General features: G+C 39.9%; 1 protein-coding gene across 2 annotated transcripts in view; it reads left to right on the plus strand.

Annotated features, from left to right (window-relative positions):
* Nucleotides 1-18,817, plus strand: part of GPR63 (G protein-coupled receptor 63) — a 57,034-nt gene extending 38,217 nt beyond the window's left edge. For both annotated transcript variants that reach the window (XM_066358851.1, XM_066358852.1), the window contains exon 2: nt 13,259-18,817. In XM_066358851.1, the coding sequence (XP_066214948.1) occupies nt 13,409-14,668 (1,260 nt within the window). In that variant the 5' untranslated portion in view covers nt 13,259-13,408 and the 3' untranslated portion in view covers nt 14,669-18,817. The remainder of the gene's footprint in view (nt 1-13,258) is intronic.
* The last annotated feature ends 3,430 nt before the right edge of the window (nt 18,818-22,247 follow it).

A 22,247-nucleotide genomic window follows, 5' to 3' on the forward strand; every position in this document is an offset into this window, starting at 1 on the left:
TGACCTGTGTCTTTACTGACATCACAGCATAGCTGAAGCGGCTAGGGGAGTGAATGGCACTTGTCCAGATATGTCTGTCAGAAAGGTGGTGAAGTTTGTTCACTTACGTCAGTGCTACCTGGGTCACTCAGCAATAATGAATAATTCTAATAGAATGAGGTTTTACTATTATTAGAATTTTAATGAGGTATGACTTTATGTTTCCTTTAAAGTACACTTAAATATTTTTTAGGATTCAAATTTTTTTATTATAAAAATAATAAAAACACATTAAAATGTAGAAAGAAAGGGAAAAAACCCCCATATTTCTACTGCTGTTAACATTACCTTCAGTATTGAGGTGATTATTTTCCTTGAACCTGTGTGTCTGTGTCTGTGTATTTGTAAAGCACTTATACTTCATATGCAATATTCCCATTTTTTTTTTGTTGTTTTTTTTTTTGTATTTTTCTGAAGCTGGAAACGGGGAGAGACAGACAGACTCCCGCATGCGCCTGACTGGGATCCACCTGGCACGCCCACCAGGGGCGACGCTCTGCCCACCAGGGGGCGATGCTCTGCCCCTCCGGGGCGTCGCTCTGTTGCGACCAGAGCCACTCTAGCACCTGGGGCAGAGGCCAAGGAGCCATCCCCAGCGCCCGGGCCATCTTTGCTCCAATGGAGCCTCGGCTGCGGGAGGGGAGGAGAGAGACAGAGAGGAAAGAGAGGGGGAGGGGTGGAGAAGCAGATGGGCACTTCTCCTGTGTGCCCTGGCCAGGAATCGAACCCGGGACTTCTGCACGCCAGGCCGACGCTCTACCACTGAGCCAACCGGCCAGGGCCTGCAATATTCCCATTTTTAAAGACTTTACATTGTAAGTATTTCTCCATGGTTTTACAGTCTTCTTAATAACACTTAAAGTGTCTGAATCGTGTCTTATTGAGTTAACTAGGCCCTGAAATATTCGTCATTTAGGTTGAAAGATCCTTAAAGAGCAGTCAGTATTTGAAATGTATTTTGGGGAAATGGGAAGTAAAAGTAGCTGATTAGAAAAAGGAAATGTTCTTCTTTTGGTACCTTTTCTTTCCTCTAACTTTAAATTTATCCTTAAATCTTAAAGCGTGAGACAGTTCTCTTACTTTATTAAAGGCATTCACAGAGATGGGTATTTTACTCTGCAAGTAGTTATATTTACAGAATGTATTTAATCTAAAAGAATCCTAGGTTACTTTTTTTTTCCTTTACTGAGACAGAGAGAAGGATAGACAGGGACAGACAGACAGGAACGGAGAGATGAGAAGCATCAATCATCAGTTTTTCATTGCAACACCTTAGTTGTTCATTGATTGCTTTCTCATATGTGCCTTGACCACGGGCCTTCAGCAGACCGAGTAAGCCCTTGCTCAAGCCAGTGACCTTGGGTCCAAGCTGGTGAGCTTTTGCTCAAACCAGATGAGCCTGCGCTCAAGCTGGCGACCTCGGGGTCTCGAACCTGGGTCCTCCGCATCCCAGTCCGACGCTCTATCCACTGTGCCACCGCCTGGTCAGGCGGAATCCTGGGTTACTTTTTAAAAATCAGTCTTTCTTCACCACCTGGCCTTAGTTAAAAACTTAGTAAAAACTAAACAAGTGTTTTGCCCCTGGGGAGATAATGTCTGTAATACAGTGCTAACCTGGAGGTGTGCTTAAAGTACCCTTGAAACACAGAGCGAAGGTGCTTTGTTCATGTTGCTGCATGAGAAGGATCCCTGGAGAGAGTGATATCTTAAAGGAAGTAAGTGTGTCAGAAGGACAGATATGTGGAAAGCCTTTTTTAAAAAATTTTTATTTATTGATTTTAGAGAGAGAAAAAGGGAGAGAGAGAGAGAGAGAAAGAGAGAGGAACATTGGACTGTCCCTGTATGTGCCCTGACCTGGGATCGAACCGGTAACCTCTGTGCTTTGGGACAATGCTCTAACCATCTGAGCTATCTATCCAGGGCTGGAAGGCCCACTAGGTAGAGGGACCAGCAGGTGTCAAGGGTCCACTTGCAGAATGGTCACTGCATGGAGATGGAGTTCTTGGCAATCACATGACTATTTCCATGGCCTAGTGACCCTTGCCCTTACCAGATGGGAGAAGGGGTGTTAGTCAAAAACAAAACAAAACAAAAACCAAATAGGTGAATATATTATAACCTAGGAGAGCCGAATTTCTTTTAGAAATTCTGATACATGTATTTTTGGTGACCATCCTTCCATAACCTTATGGTCCCTGCATTTTTATCAGTTGAGTATGTTGGATTCCTCAGGTTTTAGGAGAAAAAAGATTGATCACCATTGCTGTAGTTGATGCGAGTCCATCAAGTGTATACATGATTAGGATTGTGATTTAAAATAATTCATCTGGCTACAGTTTGATGGGTGGATTTAAAGGGGGAAGACAAGACTGGGGAAGAGAGACTACTATAGTTAGGAGTCTCAGAGGGGTAAGGAGGAGGGAAACAGTTAAGGAACTACTTAGGAGGTAAAATCCGCAGGCTAGAGTGACTGGTTTGCTGTGCTGGTAGAGGGACAGTAAGAAATGGTGTTTGACCTCCCGGGTTTGGTTTACAGTAGATAGATGCCGAGGCCATTAACTGCAGTTAGGGTTACAGAAGAAAAGTAGTAGTAGTAATACCTTTTAGATTAGTGTCTCTTTTTCAGTGCTTCGGTGTTTATTAGCTGGGGTTTCCTAGGAACTATAGCTTGAGGCGAAGCCGACATCTGGAAGGCTGAGTTGGGAAGTGTACTCTGTGGGCAGCAAGAGTGAGGGAAGAAAGGAAGTGAGGTAGGGAGGAAGGAAAAGCAAATGCAAGTAGTGTGTCACTGATCTGGCCGCAACTTTGTCAGGTGAGTTGTCTTCTAAACGGACTGTGAAGAACTCTCCATAGGCCTGGTGGTCAGTCAGGTTTGTAAGGAAGAGACATCCTTTCTGTCTCAAACATGTCCTCGGCCGAAATTGGAGTGTTGTGAGACCTTCCTTCTTGGATTGGGATAAGGAACCTCTTGGGGCAGCCAGTGGGAAACAGATCTCATGCCCGAGAGTGTGGCATGTGATATGAGGTGAGCGGTGGTTGGAGGAGCCAGAACCTGGGCGGGCTGTGAGGGTCAGACTTGGGCAGTCTGCTGAGGTCCGGGGGATTTAGGGAGGCCCAGGCGGCAGGTGGACTGTGTGACATAGAGAGGCATGTAAAAGCGTCCGAAGCACTTTTCCAACTTCTCTAAACCCTGGTCTCATTTTCTCATTTCCCTTTTTTAGTCTGTAAGAGTATTATAATGCTTTGACTTTTATTATACTGTTTAATTTTTATTACTGCTCAGGTTTTAATCTTAGATTCATATATTTCCCTTGTTTCTATGAACCTGATGCCTGGGTTCACATAATTTCTAGACTCTGGATCTAACATAATTGTGTTTCTCTATTTATTTATGTAACAGCACCACTGACGGGGTGCTGACTTATAAACTACAGAAATTTATTTTTCACAGTTCAGGAGGCTGGGAGTCTGAGCCCGGATGCCAGCACGGTCATGTGGGGGCCCACTTCCAGACTTCAGAATTGTCACTATATTCTCTCATGGTGGAAGGGGCAAGGGGGTTTCCTCATGCTTCCTTTAAAAGGGCTCTAATTCCATTCACGAGTGCTCCGCTCTCATGACATAATCATTTCCCAAAGTCCCACCTCTGCTGCCATCATATCAGGCTTCTCAACTTACGCATTTTGAGGGGACACAAATATTCAGACTAGAGCAACTCTCTGGCGCATAGAGGACAGAAACCTGCCCCAATTGTCACATTCCACAAGGGACTAGTTTCATCTGTTCCCTGTGTATTACTGTGCTGAGATCTGTAGTTTTCTTCCCCAAAATAACAAGATGCACTAAATGTTTCAGTAAAGAATTATAAAGGTAATGCTATAGAATGAATTCTTTTTTTAAGGGTTTCATAAATAAGGAGCAGAAGGAGGCTCCTTATTGGGTTATGAATATGATAACAGAATTTTTGTAAGTGATTCGGTAGCTTTTTGAGTGCATACTGTATGCCAGGATGTTAACTGGATTTCAGGATACTATGCTTCCTATTTCTGTACCTCAGATAGTCTGAGTAAGGCCAGTATTTTGGATTCTCACCTGTTTTCATTCTGCTTATGTCAGTTACGAAATTGCTAGAACACTTGGGTTATCGCATTAGTCCTCTGTGGTCTTTACCTGCAACCAATTGTGTGTTTACTCTTTAAGGAACAGAGGGATCCCAGAGCAGCAGTTGTTTCAAAGTGGTGCTATTCGACCTTTCCCTGCAACCTGGGCTTAGTGGTTTTAAGGTCAACTTTTAGAGCGTTTACAGAGATCTGGGACTGGGAGTAGTGTACGGGCTCTGCTGGGAGCCCTGAGAAGCTTGAGTCCAGGGCCTTTGCCGGGTCCAGTTGTCGAGAGGATCCACAAACTGGGTGGTTTGCTTCTCTTTTCCATGGTTAAAGGCTGTCTCAATGGTTATTCTATTTTAAGCATCACTTTACTGCGGAGCTTTGTGGTAGGCCTGGTTGGTTACAAAGAAGATGGGCTGCAGCCTGCATCTTCAAGGACTTTTACAGGAAGCAGGCGAGGAAAATGTGACAGAATAGTAAAGATCGCTATTGGTTTAATATGAAAAAAATTCTACAAAACCGGAAGTATAAGGAAAATATATTTTTGCACTTGTATTTTCAAACCAGAGAGGAAGTCCTTTTTTGTGAATTTGGAGTATTCTTCTATCTGTCTATCTGTAAATATACATGTACATACATACACACATACATACGTGCACACATCTACATACATCTACTGTGGCACTGTGTTGTCAATGTCATTCTGCAAGTTGATTTTTTTCTCTAACGTATATGATGTGTGTTGACTATTCTCTGATATCACTTATATGTTAACTCATGGTTTATGATAGCTGCATGGTATTTTCCAGTATGTATGTACTATAGTTCATTTAACTATTACCTAATTGATGAGCATTTGGAAGGGGTCTAAGTTTTTTGCTCTTAATGGTGCAATATCTTTATTTGTATGTTCTTGCTATTTTTTATATAATACAGAATTATAGACAATATTTAAATTGTTTATTGTTAATATTGGGAAATACTTCCTGGTTACTCTCCAGAAAGTTGAACCAGTTGATATTGCCACCAATGGTATACAATTAAAATACTGATTGCTTCACGTAGTTGAAGTGCTGTAGAAAGAGCATGGTTATAACATGCTGTATTGTGATGGCATTTCCTATTTCATAATCTATTTCCATCTATCTTATCTAATCCTCACAACCACTCTATGGTGTATGTGATTTTATATATGCATTTTAATAGAGATTTCATTGAATCTGTAAATCACTTTGGGTAGTATGGGTATTTTAATAATATTAACTCTTCCAATCATGAACATGGGATGTCTTTCTATCTGTGTCTTCTTCAGTTTCTTTCATCAAAGCCTTTTAGCTTTCGGTGTATGGGTCTTTTGCCTCTTTTGTTAAACTTCATGCTATTATAAATAAAATTGCTTTTTAAATTTCTCTTTCAGATAGTTTGTTAGTGTATAGAAACACAACTGATTTTTGTATTATGATTTTGTGTCCTGCAACTTGACTGAATCTGTGTATTAGGTATTCTTAGTGTGTGTATGTGGAGTCTTCAGGGTTTTCTGTATATAGGTTCATGTCATCTGGAAGTAGAGACAGTTTTCCTTCTGTTCCAACTTGATTTCTTTTATTTATTTTTCTGGCCTAATTACTAAATAGGACTTTTAGCACTATACTGAGTAGAAGTGGTGAGAGTGGGCATCATTGTCTTGTTCCTGATCGTAGAGGAAAGGCTTTTAATTTTCATCTTTGAGCACGATATTAGCTGTGGGCTTGCCATCCATGGCTTTGATTATGTTGAGGTACGGTCCTTCTATGCTAGATTTGTTGAGTTTTAACAGGAAAGGATGTTGAATTTTTTTCAAATGTTTTTTTATATGTCTATTGAAATGATCATATTTTTGTCCTTTATTCTGTAAATGTGGTATATCTGATTTATTGATTTGCATACATTGAAACATCCTTGCATCCTGAGGCTAAATCCCACTTGATCATAGTGTTTGAGCCTTTTAACATGCTCTTTAATTATTTTGCTATTATATTGTTAAGGATTTTTGCACCAATGTTCATTAGGGTTATTAGCCTGTAATTTTCTTTCCTTATGTCCTTGTCTGGCTTCAGTATCAGGGTGGCCTTGTAAAATGAATTTGGAAGTGTTTCTTCCTCTTTAATTTTTGGGAAGAATTTGAGGAGGGTTGGTATTAATTCTTTAAATGTTCAATAGAATTCTCCTGTGAAGCCGTTTCGTGCATTAGGTTATGAATGTGATAACAGAATTTTTTTGCTAGTGATTCAGTAGCTTTTTGAGTGCACACTGTATGCCAGGATGTGAACTGCATTTCAGGATACTATGCTGAGCAAAAAGAAAAATATCACATCACTGCCGTCCTAGAGTTTGCTCTCCAGTTAGGGCAGGGGCAGAGTGGGGTTGGTGTAGGCACAGGCATGAGTCGAGGGACATTGTAAAGTGATTGTGGATCGAGTGTGATCAACAAGAAGTACATGTTAAAATGAGACCATAGAATAGTAGTGGGGATTGGCTTGGTCAGGGGACCAGGGAAAATTTCCATGCTAGTGGAAGAGAAAGAACTCACAAAGTGAATGGGGAATAGGGATGGGTAGCAGGTGGTGGTTTATTCATTTAACAGTTTACTGAACATCAACTGTGTGGCAGGGACAGTTGTAGGTGCTGGGAATTCAGTTGTGAATAAATAACCCAGACAAAATTTTCTGCTTTCTGAGCGTTGTTGGTAGTTTGGACAGGACGAGGTAGATGGGTTGGAGAGAGGTGGCCTGATAGGAACAGTATTTACAAGTTAAAATGTACAGTTCTTGGGGGATGGAATAAATGAGAGCTGAGAGTGGAAGATGGGAAAGTGACTGTTAGGTTTCTGGCTTGTATAACCAGATGGGTGGCGATCTAGTTCCTGAGCATGGGAACATTGGTGTGGAGCAGATTAGAGTGGGCAGGGGCCGTCTTGTTAAGTTGAATTTGGACATGCAGAGCTTGAGGTGCCCTTGAGCTATCCTAGTGGAGATGTTAAAGGAGCAGTTGGGTACATAAGGCTGAAACTCAGAAGTGAGCTTTGGGCCATGAAAACGCATTTGTCAGGTATCTGCATGCTGGTAATAGAAGGAGTGGGCAGGAGGAGATTGCTTATGGCATGAGAAGAAAAGGGCAAAGCTCCTAAAACTTTAAAAAACATTTTTAAACGTGTTTCTAAAATCAGACTAAATTATAATTGCTTTTAATTAGCGTGTGGATTTCAGTCTGAGAGCCCATGTAGTTACTCCCTTAGGTATAAAAAACAAAGCGAAACTTTTCACCCTTGTCCTGTGCCTATAGTTTATAGGCGATAACAGGAGATACTCAAGTTTAACATGGCAGTTACAGATCCAGACAGACTTATGATTTGTTTTAAGATTCCATGTTCGTTATCTAATAACGAAGACTTGGTATTTCACTCCAGATGTAAGAAACATCAATGGCTGGTAGGTAATGTATCTGTGAATTATTCAAAAAGGCTGATGAAGTTAAATTGGCCGGCATTTTCCCCAGTTCCAGTTTCAAGGCAGGTAAAGATTCACAGCAGAACAACGCCTTAATGAATGTGAATTCAAGAGTAAAAATAGATTTAAGAGACAAAAGGAATATGAATAAAACCTGTCACCATGGGGCTCATCATTATTTTTGATTTTTATATTTCTAGAAAGGGTCCAGATGGTTAATCTGTTAGCCATTTAAAAATACATTATCCTAGTTTTTAATTATAATTCATATACTTTTCCATTAAATGCTGACCTTTTTTGTCACTTGAGTTTCAATTTTAATTGTCATCAGGTCACTTGGAATATTCTCCTTGAAACAGAGCTCTTGCTGGCATTTAGTTTAATTTCTCCTTAGTATTTGTGGGGGAAAGTAACAGGAATGCAAATAAGTCCTCATGCTTAATAATCTAATTTTAAAAATGTCCATGGAAGAACTAAATGTTCCTTCATGAGAAAAATACCTTTTTTTTTGTGGTGAACATTCTGGTTGGAATTAGAAATATATCAGAAATGGAACAGTGGTATAAATAGGACACTGCTTATAGTTCATACTTAAAATGTTCACACAGTATTATTTCCCCTTTAGTTTTATTACATACAGGGTTTAAGTTAGATATACCTTGAAAATAAGAGAAATGTTAGTGCAGTGATGATATTCTTCTTATAAAAATAACTTTAAATGAGGCCTGCCCTACACCAATAAAGATTTGGTGGGCCCTGGCCAGTTGGCTCAGCGGTAGAGCGTTGGCCTGGCGTGCGGGGGACCCGGGTTCGATTCCCGGCCAGGGCACATAGGAGAAGTGCCCATTTGCTTCTCCACCCCCCCCCTCCTTTCTCTCTGTCTCTCTCTTCCCCTCCCGCAGCCAAGGCTCCATTGGAGCAAAGATGACCCGGGTGCTGGGGATGGCTCCTTGGCCTCTGCCCCAGGCGCTAGAGTGGCTCTGGTCGCGGTAGAGCGACGCCCCGGAGGGGCAGAGCATCGCCCCCTGGTGGGCAGAGCGTCCCCCTGGTGGGCGTGCCGGGTGGATCCTGGTCGGGCGCTTGCGGGAGTCTGCTGACTGTCTCTCTCCGTTTCCAGCTTCAGAAAAATACAAAAAAAAAAAAAAAAAAAAAAAAGATTTGGTGGTCTGAAGGGAGGAAAGATAATTCAGAGGTACTATGATAGCTCCCTAATCTATTTTAATAGAAAATTAGGAGTTAATATATAACATTGATAAATCGAAAAGTAGCAATTTCTTCATGTTGTTTAGCTATATAAGGAAGAACTAGAAAAAAACAACAACTTTAAAATAATTAAAAATGACTACCTCCAGAAGCAGGAACTGAATGGTGGAAAGTGGTACAGAGTCTGTCAATCTAAAACTTAATTGATTATCTTAAAAATTGAGACCTTGAGGGTATTATACTAAGTGAAATAAACCAGACAAAGAAAGACAAATAGCATATGTCTTTCTATACAAAAGATGTCTTTCCATAGAAAATATGATACAAAAAATGTTGAATGCAAGCTCTAATAAAATAAAATAAAATTATGTGCATATATCATATAAATAAATATTTAAATGAATAAAGAAAAAACTCCTTGACCTCACAAAATATAGTGAAAATGATTACTAAATATTTATTGCACTGTCTGCAAAGCATAGTAGTCATAGTGGACAATGGAATTAGTAAGATCTCTGCCTTCTAGGAGATTGTAATCATTTCACAGAATAAAACAAGTATATAAAGTACTCTGGTAGCATGTTAGACTAAGGGACACAAACTAAGAGAATAAACACTGCAGACTGCATTGCCCATTCCAGCCATCGATGCCCAGTAATTGTGACATTTGTGGCATACTCCAAACATAAAGCACTGTACTTGTATCATTAACCTAGTTACTCCCATGCTGTTTCTGTAGATGCTGTAAGAAGAGAGAAAAAGCCACGAATTCAGTTACTTCTGCCCTACTTGAGCTTTATATGTACACATACATGTGGGCTTTGTATATATAAATATATGTGTGTGCATGAATATACAAACATATGCACACATTTACACAAAATTTCAAGTTTGGCTTACTTGGAAAATGTAGTAAGAGTTTCTACCAAATGGCAAATAAAGACTAGCCTAGACTAGGTTTAACATTAGGACTTTAGTGCAAATATTACCAACCTGAACCAATTTTCTAGTTCTCATGTTGCTATTGTCTCTTTTCCTTTGGATATAAGGTACAGCATGGTGGCTATAGTTAACAGTGCTGCATTGTATATGTTAAAGTTGCTAAGAGAGTAGATTTTAAAAGTTATACAAATAACTTTAACTGTATATGATGACATGTTAACTAGACTTACTGTGATCATTTTACAATGTATACAAATATCAAATCATTATGTTGTACACCTGAAATAAAGTTAATGCTGTATGTCAGTTGTGTGTGTGAGTACATATATATATGTGTGTGTCTGTGTGTGTCTATGGATGTATATATACTATATATATATGTAAATAAAATATATACATATATAGAGAGAGAGATATATATATACACCGTATTTTTCGCTCCATAGGACACATCTGACCATAAGGCACACCTAGGGTTTTAAGGAGGAAAATAAGAAAAAAAATATTCTGAACCAAATGGTATGTTAAAATATTTAATAAAATACCATATTTTTTGCTCCATAAGATGCACGGGCATTTCCCCCTCCACTTTTGGGGGAAAAAGTGCATCTTATGGAGCAAAAAATACAGCATTTATATCTATACATACTATATATATTTTCCCTAGGGAAAGCAAGCTATATTTATTCAAAAACTATAGAAGTTTATAATACAAATCTAACAAAATTAGTTTATAAAAATTAAGTGCCTCATATGTATTCAAATTCTGACCAAATCAAGGCAACAGTTCAATGTACAGAAAGGTTATTGTACAGCCCAAGGAGCAAAAAGTAATAAACAGAAATGTCAGTATAGATGCTACATGAACATATAAATCTACCATTTTAGCATAACATGAACATTACTAAGTACATGTGTTGGCCAGCCTTTTCCAACATTAAAGTAGTAAATGTTTTACACTTTTAAAAAACATACTTTGTATAAAATCTTTAATCATATGTACATAATAAGGTCTAACAAGTGTGAACCACGTAAAATTAATGCTGTATGTCAATTATATTTTAATAAAAAATAAAAGATAAAGTGTGTACTGCTTCAGGATGGATATATGTTTGTTTACTTGGTCAAGGGCAAGATACACATTTGCCTGTTGATAATTGTTCTCTATAGATAGACTTTTATTGAGGCTGACTTAGGTTGCAAGCACAGTCTTGATCTTTTTTATATGTATAAATATATTGAGGTAGTTCTAAAGAGATTATGGTAATTATGGTGATAGCTTTCTAACTACCACTGCCCTAATCATTGGCCCTTTGTGGCTAATAAAATTTGAGAGTCATTAGCATAGCGTGGCATCTTATCCAGGTACGTTTTGCATTTCAAAGTGAAAATGTGAAGATAACATCTCATAAGGATAAGATATTAAGCTATAAGAGTGAGATAATTAGTAAAATTAATATTTTGAAAAAGCAGATTATTATTCTCCTTATTCATAAAGGCAGCCCTGACAACAGAGGAGTATGATGGAGCCCATGATTTAGCTTTACTACTGCATCTTAGGTCGGTCAGATGGGCTGCCTCCAACTCTATACCCTAAGAAACGAGTAAATGAATTTTTTATATTGACCCCTAAAATTACAACCATTCTAAGTCCAAATAATAAGCAAGTTACAGTGTTATTTTAAGCTTCCATGCATTTATTTTACTCCAATCTATGGGATTTATTAAAGGAATCTTCCCCAAAATCCAAAGAGAAGTCATCCCTGTAAGAAAGAAGGAAGAACCCACATGACAAAAATGGGGTAGTAAAGTGGTAGACTAATAAAGCCCCCTACAAGAATCTTTGGGGTGCAGAATTTGAGGGTGAGGATGAGAGAAAGGTGATAGGAAACTTTTTGGAGCAAGATAACTAAATATATGTAAGTTTTCTGGAATAGTTTCCCTACTGTTGAATATTTTTCTGGTCATCCCCTTTAGAAATCCCATCTTTATTATTTGGTTGACATCTGTCAAGTTGCTAACACACAAGTCAATTTTAGGAAGAAATAAAAAAGGAGTATTTGTGCCTGACCAGGCGGTGGTGCAGTGGATAGAGCATCAGACTGGGATGCGGAGGACCCAGGTTCGAGACCTCGAGGTTGCCAGCTTCAGCGCTGGCTCATCTGGTTTGAGCAAGGCTCACCAGCTTGGACCCAGGGTCACTGGCTTGAGCAAGGGGTTACTTGGTCTGCTGAAGGCCCGCGGTCAAGGCACATATGAGAAAGCAATCAATGAACAACTAAGGTGTTGCAACGAAAAACTAATGATTGATGCTTCTCATCTCTTTCCATTCCTGCCTGTCTGTCCCTGTCTATCCCTCTCTCTCTCTCTCCCTGTCCCTGTAAAAAAAAAAATAAAAAAAAAATGGAGTATTTGTATCAGGAAATAGGAGATAGAAATTGGTGTCATGAGAAAGAAGAGAGAGTACAAGAAGCAAAGAGAGCTTTGGAAGAAGAAAGGATTCTTGAAAATACGATCAAGAATTTTTACTTATACTTTTTCTTGTCCTTTTTTTTTTGTATTTTTTCAGAGTGAGAAGGGACAGACTCCTGCATGCACCTGACTGGGATCCACCCGGCATGCCCACCAGGGGACGATGCTCGGCCTATCTGGGGCATTGCTACACCTAGAGACATTCTAGCGCCTGAGGCGGAGGCCATAGAGCCATCCTCAGAGCCTGGGCCAACTTTGCTCCCATGGAGCCTTGGCTGCAGGAGGGGAAGAGAGAAATAGAGAGAAAGGAGCGGGGGGAAGGGTGGAGAAGCAAATGGGTGCTTCTCCTGTGTGCTCTGGCCAGGAATCAAACCCAGGACTTCCATACACTGGGCCAATGCTCTACCACTGAGCCAACCGGCCAGGGCTTTCTTGTCCTTTTGAGTAACTTTTCTGAGATGGTGATGGTGTGATTTCTGGGAAAAAGCACAGAGAAATAGAAAGCTATGAAACTGTTTTAGACCTTTATAGAAGATAACCTAGTAACTACTTATAAGGGTGTTAGAACAAAAGTGTCAAATAGAAAACCAAGTTCATGTTTTCCTCTAGTTTTGTGCTAATGTAAAAATAGAATATGAACCTGTACCAAAGAGCTATTAAGAAAAATATTAGTACTCAGGAGAACCAGATATTGAAATCTGTGTCAGTGGTGACTGTGGGAATGCCATGCCACTATTGGAAATTTAAAAGAAAAATTAACAATAAGGTTCTAACTTTGACTTTGAAGCAGTAATACATTTTGATTCTTTTCCCTTTTACTTCATATATGGATATTATGAAATTTCTGTCATGGTTGACTAAAAGTATAACAACAGAACAACAGTGTTTTAGTGCTGACTGTGCTAGAGTCTTAAATATTTTTAAAGTCAAGCTGACCCTTCATGATGAAAGGTAAAGTCAAATGTTGACAAAGCCCATTTCTCACTTTTCATGTTTTGGGCTTATTTTCAGGCAAAAGGATTCCTGTGGAAGATGGAACTCTTTGTCTGTTTGCCAGAATGTGTCTCCAAGCCCATCGGTGAAACATGATACTGCTGCTCATTGTTGAAATGCTTGAAGAACACCCACTTATCTGCCGACACCTTCCGTCCTACTGAAACCATGGTCTTCTCCCCAGTGTTGACTGCGTCTCATCCTGGGGCAACCAACACAACGTTCATAGTCTATGAAAACACGTACATGAATATTACGGTCCCTCCCCCATTCCAGCATCCTGGCATTGGTCCACTGCTTAGATACAATTTTGAAACCGTGGCTCCCACAGGGATGAGTTCCCTGACCGTGAATAGCACAGCTGTACCCCCAACACCAGCAGTTTATAAGAGCCTAAACTTGCCTCTCCAAATCATCCTTTCTGCTATAATGATATTTATTCTCTTTGTGTCTTTTCTTGGGAACTTGGTGGTTTGCCTCATGGTTTACCAAAAAGCAGCCATGCGATCTGCCATTAACATCCTCCTTGCCAGCCTGGCGTTTGCAGATATGTTGCTTGCAGTGATGAACATGCCCTTTGCCTTGGTAACTATTCTTACCACCAGGTGGATTTTCGGGAAATTCTTCTGTAGGGTATCTGCTATGTTTTTCTGGTTGTTTGTGATTGAGGGGGTAGCCATCCTGCTCATCATTAGCATCGATAGGTTCCTTATTATAGTCCAGAAGCAGGATAAGCTAAATCCGTACAGGGCTAAGGTTCTGATTGCAGTTTCTTGGGCGACTTCCTTTTGCATAGCTTTCCCTTTGGCCGTAGGGAACCCTGACCTGCAGGTACCTTCGCGAGCCCCCCAGTGCGTGTTTGGGTACACAACCAATCCGGGTTACCAGGCTTATGTGATTTTGATTTCTCTTATTTCTTTCTTCATACCCTTCCTGGTGATCCTATATTCGTTTATGGGCATCCTCAACACTCTCCGGCACAATGCCTTGAGGATCCATAGCTACCCTGAGGGTATATGCCTCAGCCAGGCCAGCAAGCTGGGTCTCATGAGTCTACAAAGACCCTTTCAGATGAGCATTGACATGGGCTTTAAAACACGTGCCTTCACCACCATTCTGATTCTCTTTGCTGTCTTCATTGTCTGCTGGGCCCCGTTCACCACTTACAGCCTTGTGGCAACGTTCAGTAAGCACTTTTACTATAAGCACAACTTTTTTGAGATTAGCACCTGGCTACTTTGGCTCTGCTACCTCAAGTCTGCATTGAACCCACTGATTTACTACTGGAGGATTAAGAAATTTCATGATGCCTGCCTGGACATGATGCCCAAGTCCTTCAAGTTCTTGCCGCGGCTCCCTGGTCACACAAGGCGACGGATACGCCCCAGTGCTGTCTACGTGTGCGGAGAGCATCGGACAGTGGTGTGACTGTCGGAGCTGCCTGACAGTCTGACTGATGGTTGTTCTTTATCTGACTCTGAATTTTCTTTCACTTGGCTTTTCCACGTACACTTTATTGTTTTTGATAGGTTTGTGTATAAGTGTGTGCATTTGTGTGTGTGTGCAGTTTAATGAAAGAAGGGTGACTAGTTATAATTCTTTTACCAAGGATACACAATAGGGAAGAGATCACAAATGTTACCTCCAGGGTTCAAGAGAAATCCTCAACATATGGTGGGGAGATGGTGATTTGTTTCTCTGGCTGGTTTTGTTTTGGGTGTAGCAATCAGGATCGTGCTTATTGAGCCTGTGGTCACACTGAATTGTCGGGGTTTTGTATGCTGCTCAGGTGCGCTTAGTTGAGTTTATTCATTCTTTTTCTTCTGGAAGACGCTGCTGCTTTTTGCCGTCGTATTGGAGCCAAGAACCACGTACATCTCAGAAGATGGATATTTACTTTTATTTTAAAGAATAACCTAAGGGGGTTAGTGACATTTCGAAGGTCTTTAATAGTTACCTTGGTGCACTTTAAGAAACAATGTACAAACTAATTCAGTCATGTTTTTCAGAATTGTTTTTATACATGTCATGTTGTGCTTTAGGAAACATTGCATTATCATTTCTAGGAAGATAGTTTTAAAAAAATGTTTTATCTGCATGTACAGTTTTAAAGGAGAGGACATAGAGATGGAGAAATTTTTCTAAGCACAATAACATTTTTTTAGAGCAATAGGGCAAAGTCAAGAACAAAAATGTACCCTTGCAGATTTAAATGGGGTGTGGAGAGGGTGGCTGGTGTGGGCTGCACGGATTCCTTTGACTCGCATATTCTCACCGAGCCCAGCAGGGAGAAGGGCCTGCCACTTCCTGGACACCTACCATGTGTCAGGCGCTGTGCATGGTTTTATCCTCAGCGTCCTGTGAGCGAGGTGGTATTTCTTCCTTTTTATGGGTGAAGAAAGCAAGTCTCAGAGATTACAATCTTACCCAAGCTTAGTGGTAGAGCTGGGATCCAAAAACCATCATCTCTCCAAGTCCCAAAGCTGTGCTGTTTCACTGTGCCACACTGACACATGCGGTTTAGAGGTCTCATAGTCAAGAGGGCACTTATAGAGCCTTTTATTACTTTTAAGACTATAAAACCTTTTTAAAAATTACTTCATTTTTTATTACCAAAAGAATGTGAAACCATTGCAGAAAGTCTGGGAAATACAAAAATAAAGTGAAATCACTCACAGCCACCCTGTCACAGTGGAACTTGAAAATAATTGGGTAAATAAGGTGACTCATCAGGGAATAAGGTGACTTTCATGGTTCACAAAATAAGTGGCTGATGATTAAGGAGATGTTAAATACCTCTGTATATAGGTCTTGGTCTTGTGGGTGTGGAGGTTTCCAGTTGTTCAGCTGTTCTCGAATGTTCCAGGGCTTCTAGAACAGCACTGTTATCTGTGCTTGCCCATAGCAGAGCTGGAGTTTGTGAGTGTGTCAGTGGTGAGTCTGCTACAGAGAAGCAAAGATAAGCCCTGGTCCAAATGTAGAGCAGCTTGTAATAGGGCATACTGGGTTTCCAGTTATTTTCTCTTGCTGATGACCCGACTCACTAGGTGCATCCAGACCTGTTGGTCGCCTTCTCTCTGAAACCAGATTCACTTTCTACAATAGGGGACAGGTGCAGGACTGCCGACGAAAGTGGTAAGCGCTGAAAGTGTAGCTCTCAGCTACAACATGGGCTTTATAAATGAGTGCGTGAACCATGAACATTTTTTGCATTTACAGCACCTTTTTGGGAATTTTAGTGCTTTGTGAACCTGTGGGAAAAATGAGCCTCTGTTTCTTCAGTTGTGTAACCAGAGAGTTGGATTAGATGACCCTAAGGTCTGGCCCAACTATTGTGATTTCCTCCCTGTGAGGGGGGTGATTTTTGAAGAACCCAGTCAGTATCAGTGATGTCAGGCTCACACTTCGGTCTCCAGTATTATTTACATTTTATTTTATTAGCTATTTCTTAACATTGAACAGCTGAAGAGCACGTGACGCGGTACCAGGATATAGGACTTTGGAAGGTTGATGACATCGCAAAAGACCTGGGGAAACCCCACTCTTGCCGTTGGTTCGGTGTTGGAACTCATTTTCCAGTAAAGGAACATTTTTTTGGACTCAAACATAGATATTATTTAACATGTTGTTTTGGGATCACCTGATGATAGTCACCTACCTCTTTGGTTTCTACTTATATTATCCATAAGTAACATTGTTGTGTTCATAAGAACCTTCTAGATCATAAACACTACAGTAGGCACTAGTAGCACAATGAAATGTGTCATGCTTTCCATTCTCAGTATAGACTGGATTTCAAGCAGATACTCATAAATGTATTTGAAATTAGACTTTCTCGAAGGAAAGTCAGCATGCTCCATATTGCTCTTACATATACTGGCAGTAGGTCTTGAGACTCCTTTTTGGTGGGAGTTGAAACTGAGCTTTTGTTTCCTTTGTCTTTTTTTTATGAGCAGTCCTTCGGTACGTGTGTGCTGCTTGGTAGGCAGTGCATCACTCGGGGAGAGCTCTGGAGAGCCCAGTGAGATGCTCAGAGTTTGAAAGGAAAAAGGAAGAAAGGGGCCTTTGTGAGAATTCAGCCACGGTGATTGGCAGTTCTCTTTACACTGGATATTCTTGATCAGATGACAGTTTACAAAACATTTTGAACATCTTTGTTACATATACAATTTGAAAGCTTAGAAAAGAAGTACTGTGGAGTACCTTTGAAAAGTTGAAGTGCAGACTCATTTGTTGCCTAGTCCCCTCTGTTTTCTCGAGGGAAAATAAATACCACTACTAATTATCACCACTGACTGACATAATCAGAAATGTTTTTCTTCCTTCTTTTCCTGCTGGCTCATAAGTAAGAAGCATGAAAGACATAGTGAACTATTTGTGGTCAAAAAGAAATCTCCCGTTGTCTGGAGGAGTGATAATCCAACCTGACTATGAATATGTGTCTAAGGACCCCCGGGGGTGGGGTGGTTAACAGTCCAGATGCCCCGAATGCCCAGAGGGGCTGGGCTGGGCCCAGGAATGCAAACTTGCACTCCGCTGAGCACCCTGCCCGATTCTGGTGCAGGTGGTCCTTGGGGATGGTGGTCCACCTTCAGATGCAAAAACACTGCTTTTTGAAAATATGCCCATCTCAATATTTTATTCAAAAACGTCCCATCGGTGTTGGAAGCCATCATCTTGTAGTGCATGGGTAGTCCGCATCGGAGGAGAATCTTTTCATTGTGCCTGTTTGCCAGCACCGGTGTTAGTGTGGGGTCTCCCCGGTATTAGCTTTCTCTTGTTTCAACTGGCAAAATTCTAATAAACCATCTTGTTTCACAGTAGAGCAAAAGGAGTGACTTAATATTTGCAAGTCACGACTTTCCGGACTCGAATTCCTCTAAGAGCTTCTTTTCTCCTAGACGGGTGTCTTTGTTGTCTGTAAGCTCCTGAGGGGTCTGAGGGAAATGTGAAGTCGCCTAATTCCTAGTGCTCTGCTTACGCCAGTCGCGTGCAGCCAAAGCATGAGGAAAATGAGATAACCTTTGCAATCTGTGTATTTTGGTTGCTAGCAAAGATATTTAATTTTTTCTTGGTCTTTGCTTTTGTTTACATGAAAATACTTATGTATATATCACAGAAAAATTTTCTGCTTGCTTGACCTTTTATTTTGCCATGGTTTCAAATTTAAGGTTAAAGGACTGCTTAATTCAAGTTTATTTTCTCAGCCATAGTCCTTCTAAACTGCCTTCATTGAAAACTCAGTTTTTATAATAAAAATATTAAAACACGTATTTGTTATTACAAATAAATGGTAATACATTTCTTAGCTATATATTGGTACTAGTACTTTGTAATTAAAAATAATTTATTTTACAATAGTACCTGACCTTTATGGGAAAAAACCCACTTTGAATTTTGGGCAGTTACTATTCAAAAATTAAACGTTATGGCTATTTGTGCATATTCTTAGTACAACCAGGAAAAGTGCTCCCAATAAGAAAGTGAATAAATGTTTAACATTTCTAAAAGTGGAGTATTTTTTTTTTGGACTACTTCATCTTGGAAAAGTTGTCATGAATAATGCCTTCTGTTAAATTAAAATTTGACTTTAGTTTCAAATCCTGTTTTCTTTGGGCTCTTATTTTTCAAACTAGTTCTCAAAACCTGTGTGTATGTGTAATTGTACTCTAGTTTTAAAAGTTTTTAGGATAGTTAAGGAGAAATAAAACTTAGCAAGAGATCATTAATACTAAGAAACAGTTTTAAGAGCTTTCGTCTGGGAGAGTTATAAAAATTTTACTGCTGAGTCATTTAAAAGTAGATTGTCACTTGGTAAATCAGTGACAGTGTCTGCTTCTATTTTGACAGAATGATTTCATACTGTGTTTCCATTTTTTTTAATTGAATTTATTAATGTAACACTATGTGGGTTTTAGTGCCCAGTTCTACAACATATCTCAGCGATGGATTATTGTGTGTTTACCTCCCTCCCAAAGTCAAGTCTTTGTCCATCACCATTTATGCCCCCATCTCTTCCTCCACCTCACCCCTCCATTCCTAAAATCGAAGCCCTATCTAAAAGCAACTTTTAAATCCATAAGAAATAACATTTGTTTATATATGAGTTTCAGTTTTTTTTTCAATCAGACATGGAGTTTTATTTTCTCTTTTTTTCCCCTGTGCAGTAGCTAATAATATTTCTTTAAAGTTATTAAAGAAGGTTAATTTACAAAAGAAAGTTGTCATTGAATCTATACTTGATAGTTTCTTCTGAAACAGAAAGGTAAGATATAGCAAAATAGAGGAACATGTTAAACTAAAAGCATTTTCACATCTACCAAGAAAATAATAAACCCCACTCAACTCATTCATAGTAAAGAGAACCTTTAGGAGCAATTTCTTCCTTATGGATCAAGGTCCAGTCAGTTAGATTTAATGCAAAAAGATAAAAAGATACATTACTTAGCTACATCAGTCAGCACTAAACCAGAGAAGCAGAACTAGTAGAAGATACTTATTAAGAGATTTATTGCAAGAATTAGCTTACGTGATTGTGAGGCCGGTTAAGCAAATCTGAAATCTGAAGGGCAGGGCATCAGGTAGAGCTGGCTGGAAATCGCAGGCTGTTGTGCACAGGTGGAATTTCTTCTTTCTCAAAGAAGCCTCCGTTCTGCTTTGAAGGCCTTTCAACTGGTGGAACCAGGCCCACCAGCTTATCTGGGATAATTTTTCTTAATGTGGGCTGATTAGCGACTCTCATCGTATCTACAAAATGCCTTCATAGCAACACTTAGGTTAGTGTTTGATGAAATAATGGGGTTATGTAGACTGCACAGATTGACACATCACAACATCATCACAGTGGGGATATCCAAATTGATAATGAAATTCTCCTGTAGTGCTGTGGTGGTAGTCTACAAAAGGGATGTACATTCTAACTGTGTCATATTTAGAGTCACACAATCACAGAGCCCAGCATTTATCCCTGACTAAGTGTATCTGTTTTGTACCTTCTTAAAAAGAAGTAATAATCAATGGATACAATGATTATGTAAAAAACTTTCTAGGTGAGCTTTCATTATTTGTGATACTTGTCAGGGATGATGCATTTTAAGGAATTTGGAAGCATTTATGGTTATAACATTATTTTGACTCTGAGCATGAGAGTGCAAATCATGATAATAAAGATGGTGCCATTTTTTGCCTACTTATTGTAGTCAAAATACACTGTCAGTTTGTTTCAATTCACAGTATTTTCTCCTTTTTCCAACTGAGGAAACTTAAGTAACTTTTCAGGCATAGCTTGTATTCCAACCTGGACCCAATGCCAAAGTTTATATTTTTCTAGGCCACTCTGCTCCTATTATATGCTGATAACAGAACTGAGTCCCTAGTGAGAAGAGCTTACTAAGCACCACACTGGATGGCTATTACTCTCCCTGCAGTACATAATAAAAATCACAACAGCAACACCTATTCACAGAGTTGTGGATATTAACACCAAACCTAGGCTGGTTCGCTTTTGTATGTAGTCATTAACTATATCTGACTAAGGAAAGAGACTGTCCAGTTGCCTGGTCCACTGGGAGCCTTGGGACACTATCTCTTAGAACTTTCATGGAACTTGCTGACTGGCCAGAATGTTAGGGATACTTCAACACCCAGACACCTTACATTGGATAAATCCCAGAATCCCTTTCGGAAAGGCCGTTATCCTGGTGCAGTAAGGTTTTAATTATATACTGATTTGTCTGACATACTGAGGTTTGCCAAAGACTGCTAGGAGAAGAGATGATTAGGTCAGAAGCCCTGGGGTCCTGTGCCAGCTTTGTCACTCCTAGCTGTGTCACCAGAACTCTTCCAGCATGACCTCAAACGGCAATGTTTTTAAGATACCCATTAACTCCTGAATGGTATAGTAATTATAATTTCTTAATTAAATGACTCATTTGTATTAAAACAAAAACTGTACTAGAAACTCTTATTACTATAGTTTATTATATATTTTTGAAAATAATAAATTTTTTTTTAAGATTTATTTATTGATTTTTTAGAGAGAAGGGAGGAACAGGAACCCTCAACGTGTAGTATTTGCTTCTTTTATGTGCCCTGACTGGGCTGAGTTTCAAACCAGCGGCCTCAGCATTCCAGGTTGATGCTTTATTGACTGCGCCACCACAGGTCAGGTGAAAAAATATTTTTAATTACGTGGTTTTATCTTACTGACATCTGTTCTGTGACAGTATCTATTAGAGGTTTTCAAATACATTCTATCCTAATAGACAGATGAAGAAACAGTTTTAGAGCAGTAAAATTATTTGTCCAAATTCTTGCCGCAATTAAAAGATAGAGCTGGGATTCACACAGAGCTTGACAGCTCCCAACTTTAGATCTTTCCATTTCACTTGGAGTCAGTGAGATTTTACCGGCAGAGAGAAGGGCTGGATAGTGAGGTTGCCAGGCATGTAAAAACCAGTCATCAAGTAAGCAGAGGCCAGATAAACGATCTTGGGCCTGACCTGTGGTGGCGCAGTGGATAAAGCGTCGTCCTGGGAATGCTGAGGTTGCCGGTTCAAAACCCTGGGCTTGCCTGGTCAAGGCACATATGGGAGTTGATGCTTCCAGCTCCTCCCCCTTTCTCTCTCTCTGTCTCTCCTCTGTCTCTCCCTCTCCTCTCTAAAATGAACAAATAAAAAAAAATAAACGATCTTGGAAAGTATCTTAATCTAAGAGGTACATTTTAATTAGAAATTAGAATAATAGAATGTTTACACTTTTAAGAAACTAATAATTTGTTTTTTAGTTTATCATCCAAGCTCAACCACTGAAATAAACAGCTGAGCTCACAGACAGAGGAAGAAGGCAGATCAATGTGAGGAGGCCAGGAGCAGCGGCTCCGCAGTGCGAGGGCCAGCACTTGGTCTCTTCAGCCTGCACTGGAGGGGACCCCTGTGGTCTGCACCCCTCACTTGCTCTGGTGAGTATTGCTATCACTTTTGCCCTTCTGGACCGAATGCCGGAAGGA

The sequence above is a fragment of the Saccopteryx leptura genome, chromosome 1, assembly GCF_036850995.1.
Source record: "Saccopteryx leptura isolate mSacLep1 chromosome 1, mSacLep1_pri_phased_curated, whole genome shotgun sequence".
Taxonomy (NCBI): Eukaryota; Metazoa; Chordata; class Mammalia; order Chiroptera; family Emballonuridae; genus Saccopteryx; species Saccopteryx leptura.